This window comes from Passer montanus, unplaced genomic scaffold (assembly GCF_014805655.1).
Source record: "Passer montanus isolate IOZ18808 unplaced genomic scaffold, ASM1480565v1 scaffold54, whole genome shotgun sequence".
Classification (NCBI taxonomy): Eukaryota; Metazoa; Chordata; class Aves; order Passeriformes; family Passeridae; genus Passer; species Passer montanus.
Window position 1 is genome coordinate 7,413,416 of NW_024370374.1, and position 15,869 is coordinate 7,429,284.

At 39.4% G+C, this 15,869-nt stretch overlaps 1 protein-coding gene across 1 annotated transcript in view; it reads right to left on the minus strand.

Annotated features, from left to right (window-relative positions):
- SHANK2 (SH3 and multiple ankyrin repeat domains 2) overlaps positions 1–15,869 on the minus strand; it is a 256,574-nt gene that overhangs the window by 204,190 nt on the left and 36,515 nt on the right. Inside the window, exon 10 of the mRNA XM_039725073.1 lies at positions 10,569–10,635. Coding sequence (XP_039581007.1) covers positions 10,569–10,635 — 67 coding nt within the window. The remainder of the gene's footprint in view (positions 1–10,568; positions 10,636–15,869) is intronic.

A 15,869-nucleotide genomic window follows, 5' to 3' on the forward strand; every position in this document is an offset into this window, starting at 1 on the left:
CAGGCTACACCAACAACCTTCCTGTGGTGAAGTTTTTGGAATTAAAAATTAAACACAGTCCAAAACGAAGCTCAAGGCTTCCGGTCTGTGGCCTCCCAGATGCTGCCTCTGAGCATATGTAAAAAACTGGTATTGCCCTCAAATCTTTTCTTGGTCCCAGCTCAAGGAACTTTTTCTTGCCTTTTTGCTACACTGCAGGTCATTGCAAGTGGTTCTTTGCTGGTTTTTTTGGGGTTTCTACCCCAGGAAAATCAACTGTGCCATGGAGCAGGACTGCAGTGCAGCCAGGTCAGTGCCAGAGTCCCTGTGTGGGTCACAAAGGACCAGAGCATCTCCTTTCCTCCCTCCAAGATCCCTACCTCCTGATTATTTTTAAGACTGGGGATCCCCTGGCAGGGTTTAAGCACAACCCCTTTGAGTAGATCAAGGAGAAAGAGGAATCGGGCTCCTCAGCATCTCACATTCTTCAGGTAATAGTGAATGCTAAATAAATACTTAATACTGAATGCTAAATAAAATTGCCCAGGAACACCTGTGGATAAGGGAGGACATTTCTGAGCCACCAGTACTTGAGAATCCTTTATTCAAAGGCATTTTTTATGGAATTATCTGGAAATAGTCAATTGACTGCTGAAATATAGCTAACAAAATGTACCATTCCATTGTTATTTTATTTGTTTTTATATGCATCATTTCCTGCCTTTAATTTTAATTCCATGCCCTCCAAGAAATGCAATCTCACAGACAGATCTTCCCCTTTATTTTCCTGTAATAATATCATAGCAGTTTTTTTCTAGCTATTTACAATCTCTTCGCTCCCTTCACAACTTTTCCAAGCCATGGAATGAAGAATTATGTAAAAATAGGCCACAAGAAACCAGACACACTTGATCTGCACAGCAAAAATAGAGCTCTTTAGCACCTGGCATTCTCAAGAGTGGTAATGAAGCTGGCAAGACAAGCCAGGCTTTGACCCAAAATAAAAAGCTTAGCCCTCACAAGAAGGATAAATCTCAACTAACACAAAAATTCTGTCTTTTGGTTTGTTGCAAGGTGTGACCCCAGACATGTGGACAAGCAGAGGGATTGGGTTTCCCACAGGTGGGAAATGCAGGAAGAGGACAAGCAGCACACATGAAAACATTAGTTTTGGCCTGTCATAATCACTGACGGCAAATTACAAAACCCCCCTGGTGCCTGCAATCACAGGAGTGCTCATGGCTGAGGGGGAAGCCAAAAGAAAGGAAAGGGACTCAAAGGACAAACCAAGAAGCCTGCACTTGTGAGGATTTTTTCAGGAGCAACAAATAAATTCTTCAGGATAAATAACCGATCTGTGTTGAATTACAGATTTGATGAGGCACATTTAAAACTGAAAATGCATCACAGAGTTTATGTTAAATTTTGCTACCTCAGATGTTCCAAAGAGATGTAAGAGGCTGTTTCCCAAGATGAAAATGCTGTAATGTGAAAGATTATGCAGAGAGAATGGAAGTTTATCAAGTAATGGGGAATTTGGTAAGAGAACACATAGGAGAAGGAACAAAATCTGGACTTCTGGAGTCAGCAGAAGTATAAAACAAAAACCAGAGATACCTCTACATATACACAGATAATACAATATTAGTGTTGTAAATCTTCAATAAATCTTTTGTTGTTTTCATTCAGCAGGGACTTCACCCAATTAGAGCCACTTGGCTGATAATATTTACTTTGCAACTTTTTCTGAATCAAGGTGACATCATAATTCTGTCTTTTATGAACAATTCTGAACAATTACTTCAGCAACAGCACCTAGAAAATGGAAGAGACGACCGGCTTTTGGCTTCAATATCCAAAATTATCAAGATGAATAGAATGGAACAGTAAAAAAAAAAAATAAAATCAAATAAGAATGGAGATTTGCTAAGGGAACAACCTTGTTGGACACCATGATGTATCCCAGGCCATGCAAGGCAGCCAGCAGTGAAATAAAACGGAAGAAATAAAAACCTCCAAACACCAGCTCATTAAAAGGGAGCGGGATTGACATAAAAGGTTCAAGTAGCACCATTAGGTTTGGATTCCCTGGAATCTTTGTCCAAGATCCTAAGCAGACCTGATTTTAATACTCAAAGTGTTTACTCTGAAAATGTCTTCCACAGTGTGACAAAGACCTTGACTGCAAAACCTGCATGTTACCCTGAACTCCACAGGAAAGACTCCGAGCCAGCCCAGGAGATTGAGATATAAATGGAGTGACAGCACCAGCGTGAAATATTGTGAGCAGTGTGAAATACAGTGTGAAATATTACACTCATTACAAAGCCCTGTGCTCCAAAGCCCGTCCCTTTATCAAGCCTCATCTATAATTTGACAACAAATAGGCTTCTGGGATGATACTATTTCCTTTTAAAGAGGCTGAATATTACTAGATCAATTTTCACAAAGTTATGACAGGAGTATCTTGTTATTGAAATCAGAGTATTTATAAGGCATTAAAACAAATTTCTTCTGTGAAGCTTCCCTTCTTAAATTGTCAAACCATTGTATATAGAACAGAAAACATAACATCAAGTTCATTTCTATAAATAATGGAGTTTGACTGAAAACTGGTACGTTGAGCTGTTAAAAATGATGTCAATATAATTTAAGCATAATAGAAAGAGGAGTTGCAAGTAAGGGGGTCAATGTAAATAAATGCAAACAGGGATTAGCAATTATACAGTCCAATATTAGCAATTGATTAGTCCAACTTAATGCTGTTCAAGTTTATTTGAACCAATCTAAAAGTGAGATGGTGGCCTTGAAATCATGCAAATATTTTGTTTTATATTCATAGGAAGGTTTTTTTTAATACAAATATTTGTTTCATAGAATTGGAAAATTAATAAAATTAGATCTATATTTGGAAGGCTTTCCTCATCCAGATCCAATTTTTCCATGGATGTTCCTCCCTTCCCCAAATGGGAGTTACATTGAACCTAATTCTTTTCCATAAAGCAATGATGGCACATAAAAATCCACATACTCACAAGTTACAAACCCAATCCTGTTCCATCAGCCTTAACTTTGTGCCTAATTACAGAAAGGAAATTATTGGGTGCATAAAGAGGTTTGTGATGAAGTGCTCAGCATAAGGACCTACATTACACTCAGAGTTTCATGGGGTTTAATTTTCCCTTTTCTTCCCTTTTTTCTTTTGGGGTTTTTGTTTTTTTGGGTCAGGTTTTAGGGTATTTGATGAGGGGTCTGTTTGCTAGGTTTTTTTTTTAATTCATCTCTGCATTTAATTTGGGAAGCATAGGAATTTTCTCCCGGAAATATTCCTGACTATTTTTAACAATCTCTATTTTCCTTTTTTTTTTTTATCTAGCATTTATTTCATGCGCTTTCATCTCTTTTTCCTGTGTTCTCACCATTGTAAATGGAAGGAATAGAGAGCCCTGGGAGCCTCCACACATTTCTTTCCCCACTTGTCCTACCTCTATTTTTGACCTGGCTCCGCTGCTCCGCTGTTAGAAATCCTGCATGGCATTTGACACCATCTTAGAGAGCTCTTGAGGCTCAGGTGGAAAAATTATTTAAAGAAAACACATTAACTTTTGAGGAATACCAGAACTCTCTGGGAGGCTCTTCAAAGAGTTTTCCTTCTGTAGCATCCTTTACTGAGCAGCCTAATATCTCAGAGTTACATTGACACATCCCTTATCTCAGCAACCATTGGTTTCCTAATATCCTAACATTGGTGTGGCCATCCAAACCCTCCTGTTTTGTTACACTGAGACCTAGATATCTATATGTATAGCTATAGATATAATATCATGATTGAACTGCACAGATCACATACTTCCAATAGGCACAGCCTCTAAAAAAGGGCACAATTACAGCAAATTTAGGGATACTGATTTTAGTGGAGCCTGAGAAAAGTTGTCAGAGGGTGCCTCAGATAATGCTGATCAAACTGCAGTAGAAATAAACCCCACCATAAACGTGGTGGCTTCCTATATCTCATTTAAACCTCAGAGTTTTTCCTCTCCAATATTTCAGCTCTGAGTTGCTCAGGAACGAAAATGTGGCACTGACATAGCACAGTTGAGGAGTCTCAGTCACACTCAGGGTCCAGCTCCAGCAGCCAGTGATTTCAGAAACAACATATGTCTGCTCAAAGAAGATCTGGTGATCAACTCCAGAACAACAAAAGGATCCAGCCCCATCAGATCACAAGACCAGGATACAGTTTTCCAAATCCCATTTAGAGTATTGCAGGTCTTTAACAAGGCAAAATGTTTTCCCTGGTTCTAATCCAGTCCAAACAGGAGATAGTTAATATAAAAACTGTAATCTGCACAGTGAGAAGGCCAGACAGCATGATCACATAAACCTCTTCCTGTTTTGTCATCTATGACCTATAAAACTGAAACAGAAGTGACTGAACAAATTTCAGGTCAGAGATAAATTAAAAAGTACTATTTTCTTGTTACAACCCCTTAGCCAAATGCAACTCCTTAACTAATTCTAGCTTCCCTTGTGTCCCAAAGACACCCTGGTGAAGGATCAGGGACCAGGCTGAATCAGAAAGCAGATTCCTGAGGGATGGGTCATCTGCTGACCATTCCCAGTGCTTCCAAGGGGAGCTACTGGGATCGGAAGAATCCAGCTGCTAGGCTGAACAACATTGTGGGTTTCACTCACAGGGATTAACTGAAAATCATGATTGGAAGTTCCAGTTTGGCTGAAATATTAATTCAGAATTGCAGCATTTGAGGGTTTTGGGGTACTTGCACTGCTGTCTGCTCTGAACTTGACCCTTGGCTGCATAGTGAGCTTAAAGGCACTACCCTTTTATGGAGTCCACCAGAATTTTGAGGACAGTACAATCCACTAAATTAGCTTTTGTAAAGGAAGGAATTAACCTTGTTAATTTGATAACTTGTTTGATATACAAAAGTAGATTCCATTTTTGTCCTTGTCAGAGCCATAGCCTCCTAGCATCCTCAAATCACTTTTTCTACTTGTGTTTTATGGCTCTATTTATTTTTTTTAATTCCGTGACTTGTACTAGTTCTGTACATGGCCTCTGATTTTATTTCCCTGTACAGTCCCTCAGGGGGGTCAACACAGTGAAAACTATTTATAAAAAAACCACCAAGGGGAAAAAAACCACTACTAGTGAAAGGATGGTGTCTTAGAGTGGCCAAAACCCTTGAAGGGCTTGGGAAAGGTTTCTGACCCAACTCTGAGGAAACAGCTCTGATGACAGGAATGCTGCTGCAAGCAGCACATTCCAGCTGCTGGATACAACGGTCCCAGCCTGGAAGGTGCAGAGAAGGTGAGAGACATTTCTGCTGAGGAGCAGCCAGTGGACTGGCAGCTGGCTGGAAGGCAGATTTGGGGGAGGCAGGAGCTACAGGCCCTGGAAACACTTCCAGCCATTTGGATCTGGGCATAAAGATTGGGGCAAGGCTCAAACACCAAGCAATTCCCCCTTCCATTCCCCTGCCACCCTCCCAGGCATCTGCAGGGGATGTGCCAGCGTGACCTGCAGCCACTGCTCAGCCCAGAGTTCTGCCTGAGACCAAAAGTAGCTCAAGGGCACTGGAAGCAGCCTGGGATCCCCCCAGGGGGTTATTTTTGGCTCAAGTGCCAGGCTCTTCTGGTTCAGTCTGTAAAATAAAGCCTAGGAGGAGTAGCTGTGGCAGTCATTGCCTACCTGGCAGGTGGCAAGGACACGCTGCAGGCTGGTCTCCAAAAGCAGGCCAGAGCACTCTGCAATCAGCTGTACTTAAAGCAGCACTTACACATGGCACCAGCTCTCTTCTCACCTTCCTGCTCAGAATTTCAAGTAAGCCTCAGAAATGGCCACACACCACAAAACTTGCATGCCTCAGCCTACAGTCCCTGTTATACAGACAGAATACACACAAGTTCAAAGACCAAGAGTGACCAGCTTCTGAAAATGAAGTTTAAACTCTGAAATTACTGTATGGTTTTGCACCAATGCACACACAGAAATAACTAACTTGTGACCAAAGGGAAAAGGAAAAGCATGTTAAGTTTTTCAAGCTCTGCCCTACATTTCAGTATGTAATTACATTAACACACAATTCCCAGTTTTCCAATTTGTTTGCTGCCACATAGCAAGACTGAGTACAGCAAATTCTATTTCTTGCAACCATTCAGAGGAAAACAGAGAAATAATAGCAAGAGATTTATTTCATACAACCATTTGTTTGCTTGTAACCCAGCCTAAACATCATTAATGCAAAGAGGTGTTTTTCTATGAACACAGAAATAATTATTCGTTTAGCACAAATATTTGAAAGAAATTACAAAAGGAACACAGGATTATGATATTCTACCACACAATATGCATCAAAAATGTGGGAAATCCACACCTCAGTGGTTTTGCCATCCAGATTACATAGATATCATTCTTTTTCCACGTTAAATGCTCACTAACATTTGAAACAGGTAATGTTACTCCCAAATGACAGCTGCACTGGGCTACAATAGATGTTTCTGTCCCTTTTGCTTCTATTAAATAACAAGTGATAAAAATAGAACAAGTCACCGCACGCTGCCAACAGTTTTGTAGATTTTCCTTTTGCTTTGCTGCCTTTTCTTCTTTCTTCTCTTATCTGTCTCAATCTGATTTCCCTCAGCTTGAGGAGTATTCTGCAGGCATTTGATTGATGAAAATCAAAATTACTGAACCATTCCCCAAAGCCAAATAAATAAGTAAACAAACAGAATATTCCTTGGGCTGGCCAGCATTTAATAGCAACACTTGCAGCTGAAAAACCAAGATTGCTGACCTCAATCACTCTCATCTAATTAAAGAAAATTAGTTAGAAAAGCAATTCTACCACAAAGCAGCTAATATCCTCATGTTCTGAAATACCTGTTCTGCTTATTCCACAATAAAATACACATTCTTTATGTTTACAGTCACAATGCCACTTTAAAAACCCACATTTTTACTCATACTTGAAATATGTTTCATTTCAAAGCAATTTCTCTATGTGGAATATGTCTACAGACTGTATTAGCAGATTTTCAAAATTATCAAAATAAAAACACCCATGTGAAAGCACAGACAAACCATCACACACACACATCTCTCTGCATAATTATAGAGGAATACAGGAACTCTGACTTGAAGCCTAGCAACAGTATCCAAGTATTAGTTACTCTGCTAATCAACTACCAAAAACTCACACACCAGCTCAATGTGCTTCATTTTCCTAAAGCAAACAAAAAACCAGACAAAAGAATCCTATCACTCCTGGCTCCAGAGCTGCTGAAGGACGAGATGCACAATAGAAAACAAACCTTGTTCACTTGAAGAAGAACAACCCATGTCATTTAGTCCGTCTGAAAATTCATCCCATCACAAATAACCAAGGCAAAAGAGAGATTTAAAAATAGGTTATCCAAGTCAAAGGATTATCAGCTTGCAACATACTTAATATCTGCATATCTGTATCTAATGAAAGCTTCAAAATTCTTACATATATGATTGGGTTTTGTACCTCCATCCTATAGAAGCCATAGTAAATTCTGTACAGCAAATGCTTCCTAAATCTGCTGTGCTCATTTACTCACAGACAGCTGCAGACTGGATGAAAACAATCAGGGATTAACTTTTCTATTCATCACATCTTGTAATCCATTACTTTCTCTTAGTTTGCAATAAATAAATGCCTAAAGTTAAATAAATTATTAATGTGCTATGGTTAGTTAAAAGAAAAAAGTTTAAAAGGGACATTATTACTATTATTATTAAATATTTTTAATGGTGTACAACTGCTGTGCATCAGGGGTACGTGTAAGGTCTTCCTCAAAGCAGAAAAGAAGATGCAAAAATAGTCACTGAGCTGGGATACACTTCTGGGTCCCAAAGACTTCCAAAATAACCAGTAATTAAAATAAGCTACTCTGGTACTGTTATTATTTCTCAAAAACAAAACTAATTTGGGGCCATCATGAATTGAAATAATCTGAGAAGCCACACTAAGCATTTCATACTGCTTGTAAAACCAGTCTCTAAGTACCTTATGGTAATAGGGTTTCTTGCTTTATGAAAAATACTATTGTAATTTGTTTCAAATAGGATTACTTTTTAAATGATATGGTAATTTCCATTCACCCTTCAAACATCTGTCATGAAAACAAAGGGATTCCCTCATAAAAGATAAATACAATGAAATCTGGGTCTTGTTTTTAATCCTTTATGGACATCTCTTTTATTCTGTCCTTGGATTCCGTTATCTTTTCTGTTTCATTCAGTCTTACAAAACAGCCTCAGCCCAGTCCAGAGTAAGAACTTTCCCCCCGGGTAGAATCAGCCAGGGGGTTTTTATTGGACTAAAGCCACGGGAATCCCTTGCAAGGCTTTTTCTTTGTAGGTTTATTCACATTAGTCCATGGGACACTATTCTCACCATTTTTGGCTCTAAAATATTTTTTATATTTTTCTTCTTTTTCCAGAACAGCTGGAAGTCTTACAATTATTGCAAAGGAACTAATTTTATATATGCTTAATTTTCACATCTATCTGATGTGAAAGTGCTTTACAATTAAATTAAAAGAAGGAAGAACAATCTTGGTGGGATTTGATCTGTAGGACAAAGATTTAGTGGCGTTGATGTAAATCAGAATTTTCTATTTCTAAAGAAGAGTCTAAAATAATTACAAAGTGCAAAGAGATTTGTATTATTAAACAAACATAAAATAATAACAAGTTTTAATGAACTGGTTCGATATCAAAATTCAGAATCTAACCGAAAACACACTTCCTGAGAGATAAGTCATTGAAAGTTTCTCAAGAGACTTGATAGTCTGTATTGTCCTCATCTTCCTGAGGATACTTCCCAAGCTCTTCACTATTCCTTCCCCCTCTGCTGCCTCTAAGGAGGTGCATTACTCAAGTGATAAATTTTGGAATACATCCAAAATTATAGGAACACAGTGGGTAACCAGACAAGCACAAGAAGCAAAAGCCAACTTGCTGAAGCTGAAATGCTGACATCACTCTGCACATTCATCATCACAGCAGCTCTCGGGTTTTCTGCTCAGGATTTGGATCTTTGATTTACTTTTCTTTTTTTTTTTTCCCCCCACTGGGAGACACTCCAAAAATGGACATTTCAATAACTTCATTTTTCATAAGTAATAAAACTTAAAGCACAAATGTCTAACTCAATTCAATTAGGTGGGAGGAAATAACATAATGTAATGTTTACTCTTTAAAAAAATCTATTAATTTAAACAGTCATGCTCAATCCATCATCTTGCAAAAATTGCAAGTGAATAATGGAAGTACCAATATTTCTATTTTTCAGTGGCAAAAATGGAGGCATCAGAAAAATTTAGAGAATCTTCCCATAGAAAGTATTTTCTAAGAATTTTTCTAGAAATAACCAAATCCTACAAGTCAGCAAAAAAAACCCATTACCCATATGAAACTCTAAACAACAATAAGATGCTCAACCTAATAACATGTTCATTTTTGGTTCATGCTTTACAGATTATTAATAAATACAGAATGATAAAGAATTCTTACATGGAAAGGAACTATCCTCCTATTCCAGGGATAAGAGAAAAAAAAACAACCCTTCCACACTGTATCTGAACTTTTATGCAGAAGTTATAACTTTGGTGCATTTTGCCCTCCATTTTCTCAGTGCACACTGCAAGAGCTGAAAGTGCTACAAGAACTTACATTACCACAGAACCTTCAACCATATCCCTGCAGATCATATGCAACAAGGAAGGGAGAGGGAAAGTAGTCCTTAATCCACATCCTTAGTTTTATATTTCATGTGAGCTGGCCTAATTTCCCATATAAATGAAGTACTCAAGTCAGAGATTTGCCTTGCTGAGTTAAATCAGAGCAGGCGACTACACAGAGCCTCCTGCTGCAAAAGAAATTTCTTTTTTTGTTCAACTTCAGGTTATTTCTGTGGAACTTTAATTAACTTGAATGAAAGCATTTTAACCCATTTTGTTAAACTGAATTAGGCATCACTGGTATTAAACTGGGTTTTATTTTAATGGCAAATCTCTCTGCATAAAAAGATCTTGAAAGAGCCTCCAAATTCTTGTCAGGGGCCCTTAAGGCCCTTAATCCCACCAAACTCAGTGAGAGGGAATGCTTCCATGGATATGGAGAGTTGGCTTCTACCATCTATTCATTTAATTATAGAGAAGCATCTTTCTCCATTTTCATCTTTTGATCAATTATTCCTATTTGGGAGCTACTTTAGGCGAGGCCAAAACAATCTGCAAGAGCCAATCTGGCTCTTCCAGGGAAGTGGATATGTATTTAGTTTATTACAAACTGATTGATTTATACTTAGAAAGCACCTACCACTTATCACATTTTCCTTTTCAGAGTATATTTTTCGAAAACATTTCAGCTTTTTCCTCATCTGCATTTTTTTAGAAGAGTTACTTTTCAAACCTCCCTGAAATGTCAGCTGCCCTGTGGTTGTATCTCACATAGAATCAGTTTTAACATCTTTGCAAAATCCTGGCACAAACAAGCACAACTTATTTTCAGAGTCTGTAAATATTTTTCTTACCAATATCAGCTTCTCTGTGATTCTTGATGTATTCAGCAAGCTCAAAATTTCCCGCTATTATAGCCACCTAAAGGGTTGAAAAATAGGCACAATTAATGTGTTGTCATCACTTGCTAAGAAGGAAAACGCGTTACATCACTGACAAACATCAGATAAAGATATTTTCATTTCACTAAGTGGAGTGATTCTATTTATTTTGTTCTGCAATGCATATCTGAAACACCAATACAACACTGAAACAGCAAGAAATGAGATCTTAATCTGTTTGTAAGAGCACTGCCAGTCCCCCAGCTGCCCATTTCCCAGGAATGCTGGGATGGAGGCAGTCGCAGGAGGCTGCTGGAAGAGCTGCTGCTCTTCACAGGGTGGCAGTCCAAGGCAGCAGTGAGCATTAAGCACAGCATCCCCAAAGCTCTGGGAGCTCTGCTGGTGTGTGGGGAATGCTGCAGGAGAGACACACTGAAAATATTATCTCCCTTTAATTGCTCCTGCCTCGCTCCTTACCTGAGCAATAAAAACAGGAGCTGAAATGCAAAGTACAGGAGAGAGCCAAGGACCAAGAGCTACCAGTATTCAGGTACCACTAAGGCACCAAAAATCACACTGGAAGAAGAGACTGGCAAAGTTTATGCATATGTATAGAGTTTAAAATGTCCAAATAGGTCGAGTTCTAAACTAACAATTTTCTTTTTCGTTTATTTCCTGGTTGCTGAACACAGATCTGAATTCTCATTTCAATAGAATTAAAAAAAAAAACCAAAAAAACGTCTCCAACAGGTGTGAGGGAAGCAATTCAGTTTTGCCATTGCTGGTTTCTCCCTTTTTCTTCTCCTCTTTTTGTCCTGAATATCAAGGAATTGTCTTTTATGGCCCCATTTTGCAGCTCTGACAGATCCTGTTCTCTAGTGGCACTGCAGATTTCCTGATATATGTGCAAGACATAAGCTGGGCTAGCCTTTCTCATAGAAACTTCTGCATCTACAGGGTGCAGGATAAAAAAAATTGAAAAAAAATCTTGCTCTAGGATTCTCTTGGATATAGGACTGTATCCAAGAGAGTCAGCCATGAGAAATTATTAAAAACTCAATGCAAATTTCTGAGCTGATGACCAAAAAAAATATTTGCTGGTTTGTTCCTCTCCACGTATGAAGAATGATGCAAAGGAAGACATAAATGTTGCAATGGTCTTAGGGAGTGTAGGAAGTACAGTTAAAGCCAGCAATACCTTTGACTGCAACAAACATAAGATCATGTTTCTGCACTCAGCCTAGGAAATTGAATAGGCAATTTTATTTACCATAACCAAAACAAACTAATACAGAAATCCCTGAAACTGAAGACTTTACACCCAAGCTGTGCCTACCCCACCCCTGGCAGTGTCCAAGGCCAGGCTGGATGGAGCTTAGAACAACTTGGGATAGTGGAAGGTGTCGCTGCCCATGCCAAGGAGTGGATCTGGGTGGCTTGAAGGTCCTTCCCAACTCAAACTGTGGGCTTCTGTGATCAGTGAGGTTGGACACAAGCAGGTTTAATGCACTAACACCTCAACACCATCTAAAACCATCCAGCTTAAAATTACTATTTTAAACACTGGTAAGCCAACCTTTATTCCAGAAGCCCCTCCAGACAGAAACAGTTTCTCAGCACAGATAACACATCAGAACTTGGCCCCCCGCCTCCTCTGTGCAGCCCTCAAGTGCAGCTCATGATTCTCCCTGGCAAACAGCACTAGGAAACAAACAGCAGAGCTGTACTAATCCTCTCTCTTTAACTTCCCATTCTGCAGCCTGGCTGGCTCCAGGTTCATAACAGCAACATTTGTGTGCTTCTCTGAGGTTTTCTCTGCATTGTGAGCAAGTGGTAATACTTCTCTCTGATGTTAACCCTAATCAGCAGTAAAATTCCAGCAGTAAAATTCAGCAGTGGCAGGCAACTTGCTAGACAGCAGCCATGGCACTCAAATGAAAGAATTTTTGATACCTAGTAGATTTTAAACCTCAAGTATAAACATGCTCTTCAAGTGATAAACACATTTTATTACTTGGGGGAAAAAAAATTTTAAAAAAATATATACATTTCCAGATAACTAAGAGACAGCTTGACAGGGAATTGTTCCCATATTTGCTTCTGAACAAAGCAGCAGATTCAGCAAGCTCAAGGAACCATTTTTCTCAATTTAATTCACTTCAATGCGCTAAAAACAGTATGTAAAATCTTTAAAGCAAAATGAAGGAAAGATAAGATCTAAGGAAAGCAAGGAAAAGTTAAAAAGTACAAATATTTCTTGGCATAACATCAATGTACTTCACTTGAATTTGATGGGTAAAATGTGTGGGAGAAAGTGAAGTCAGAGCAAAATCAGAAAGACACAAAATTATACTCATTCAATTGGTACAGTTACAAACCAAAAAGCATGGAAACCTTAGCCCTTTTTCCATACAAATGTGTCTTAAACCAAAATTACAGCGAGTTCACATGAAAATGTAAATGGGAATACACTAGGACAAGTGAACGGTCTTCACGAGATCCAGAGCTGGAACCAAATTAAAGTGCTAGAAATTCTCTCCTTGATCAAGTACCTAAATCAGACACCAACTGAAATTCTATATTTGTACTAAATTTCTTTGTACTTTAGAAAAAAATAGTAATGCAGCGCCTTGGCAGAAAATACTAGAGTTTGATTCTCTCCATGCTTCATAATTTACATGGTTTTAAATAGCCATAGTTTGCTTTTCAGGATGTTCCGTAGACAAGTGCTAGATTCAAAATTAAGAGGTTACAGCAGGAAAGAAGGTTTTGTTTGAGGTTTCTTTTGATCACAAGACATCTCCTCTTGGCAGTGAAAAAGTAGCACAGCCGGCAAAACTGCAGTGAAATTTTGCTTCCAGTTCCAGTAGGAACTGGATTCCAGTCATCAAAATGCATCACGTGCGTGTTTACAGACATGAAATATAGCCATGAAAGGCTGGAGGTAGCACTTTACAACTAGGGGCTATCTACCAACTCTCTTATGCTGAAACTTCAAAAACTGCAGCTTTTCTAAAACTGCATATGCAGCAGTCTTGCCATAATTCAGGTTCTTTCATTCCTGCTGCAAATGTCCTTTCATGTCATCCTTTTGACATTTATCTCACATCCAAAGTCTGTATGTCCTCAGTCACATAATTCTGCAAACCTGATAAAACCTGGTTCTGCATCTTGTACAAAATAAAAACATCACTCACACACAATTTGCACGAAAACCCGCTTTGTGCTTTGCCATAATTTTAAAGGGTGTCTTTACTTTGCATCCAGAATCAGAAAGAGTTCACCTGCAGGGTCCCAGCATGGTGTCAATCAAAGCCCAGCAGAAAAGTCTGACTCAATAATTCAGTGCTTTTAAACCCAAACCAGGATCTTTGTATGCTGCAGACATTTGGCTGGGAGCCCTGCCACATTCTACTGTACAGAGAGTAGAAATAATCTTGTTGGGGTTCTTGTAATCAGCATTAGAGGCAATTTTATATGAATGACAGTAACCAAAGTGATTCACTTATCAGCTCCCTCCCAAGCTTAATTGACCCCCACTAAGGCTGTTAATATGGGTACCTAATTATTACCAAATTACCTTTAAAAACACACATGTCTGGCCTGGGTGAGTCTGCCACAGGGAAGCAAGCAGAGAGTAAAGCTAAGCAGGAAGATGGATCTTGGTAGGAGGCAACTGATATAAAATAAAAAGAGAGGATAAAACCATGCTGCTGGACAGTGGTACCTCCTCCAATTCCCACAATGATGTGTCTCCAGCATGACAAAACTTAATGGAGTGCCCAAAACAGGTCCCAGCTGAGCACAAAGCCACAGGGTGAACAACTCACTGGAGCAAAACCAGGAGCTGGCTGTCACTCAGTGTGTGTAACAGGGAGCTTGACCAGAAAGGTTGTGTTTACAGAGACATTTCCTGTGCCTGGGGAGAAGCAGAGCTGTCACAGACACCCCAGTGTCTCACTTGCTGTCTCACAGACAGATGTTTCTTTCAAGTGATGCAAGGTTCCAGGGCCTCGCTGTTTGCCATGGCAGGCAGTGCCAGATGCTCTCCTGCCAAGCCAAGGCAGGAAGGGAAGGAGTTTTATCCACACTTGGCCAGTTGCTACGGGTGGTAACCAAGGGACAGCTCAGCTGAGTGGAAACCTGAATGAATGAAGCAGCTGCAAGGCAGGGACTGGGAGGGAGCAGGCAGGAGGCGGGAGCATCCCAGCACTCCTACTCCAGCACTGGGCAAGGAGTGGCACTGTCAACACTGGCGCCTTCACAAGTGGGTCTCTTGCTCCTGACAGATCATTCTCAGCCCTGGCTTTCTGATGTTCGCAGTCAGAAACAATCCCTTTGGATAAAGGCACTGTTTAAGTTGACTTTCAGGAGTAAATTCAGAAATTAAATATTTGAGGCATCAGGTACCACTTCTTAATCATGTTCCCCAAAGAAACTTAGTTCAAATCATGGCAAATAAAACTACTTTGTGTAAACAGTAAAACTGGCCAGATGTCCTGTTACAGGTTTCAGTGTGACAGTTTCACAGTGTTTTCAGACTCTGCATCAGACAGAAGTAGCACTGACTCACCACCATCTCTCTGTTTAGCCATATAAATGCAGTTCTAAAGACATCAATTTACTTACATTCAAGTATTTACATTTTTTATGGGGATTAATGCAGTTTTTTTGTTACTTTTGGGAAACTAGAATTTGTATTTACACTTTACCTGGCACTAACTTTTCACAACTAACATTTTTGTGCTCTTGAAATGTATCACAGGTAGCGATTATATTAAATTGAGCATGATTTTGTAGGCTGTTAACAAATACAATTTCAGAGCTTTATGGGCTAGCCCCTGAAAGGCAAACACCACGGCTAAATTACATTACCACTCTTGAGAACAAACTACTCCACCCAAGGAGAAACAGAAAAAAAGACAGAAACTGAAGCTGTCCCCTCTCAAATGAAGACAATTAATTTTGACAAACTTTCTGTGTGGGATTGAAGAGAGCCTCTTAGTCCATTTATGTTCCACTCAGTCCAGGTTTATGTTTGAGAGACGCAAAGCTCTGAAATGCAGAGCCTTTGAAAAGAGCAGAGGGAACTACAGGGATGTAGCTGCCATTCACAGTGAGCACATAAAACATCACCACTTGCCACCTGCTTTTTCTCCCCCTGCTCTTCTCTTCCAGACAATTTCCCCTTCCTGAGGAAAGTGCATTTAATTATTCTTTCCTTCAGGGCTGATGTTTCACCTTTCTCTTGTCTCTGCCAGCCAGCAGTGTTTA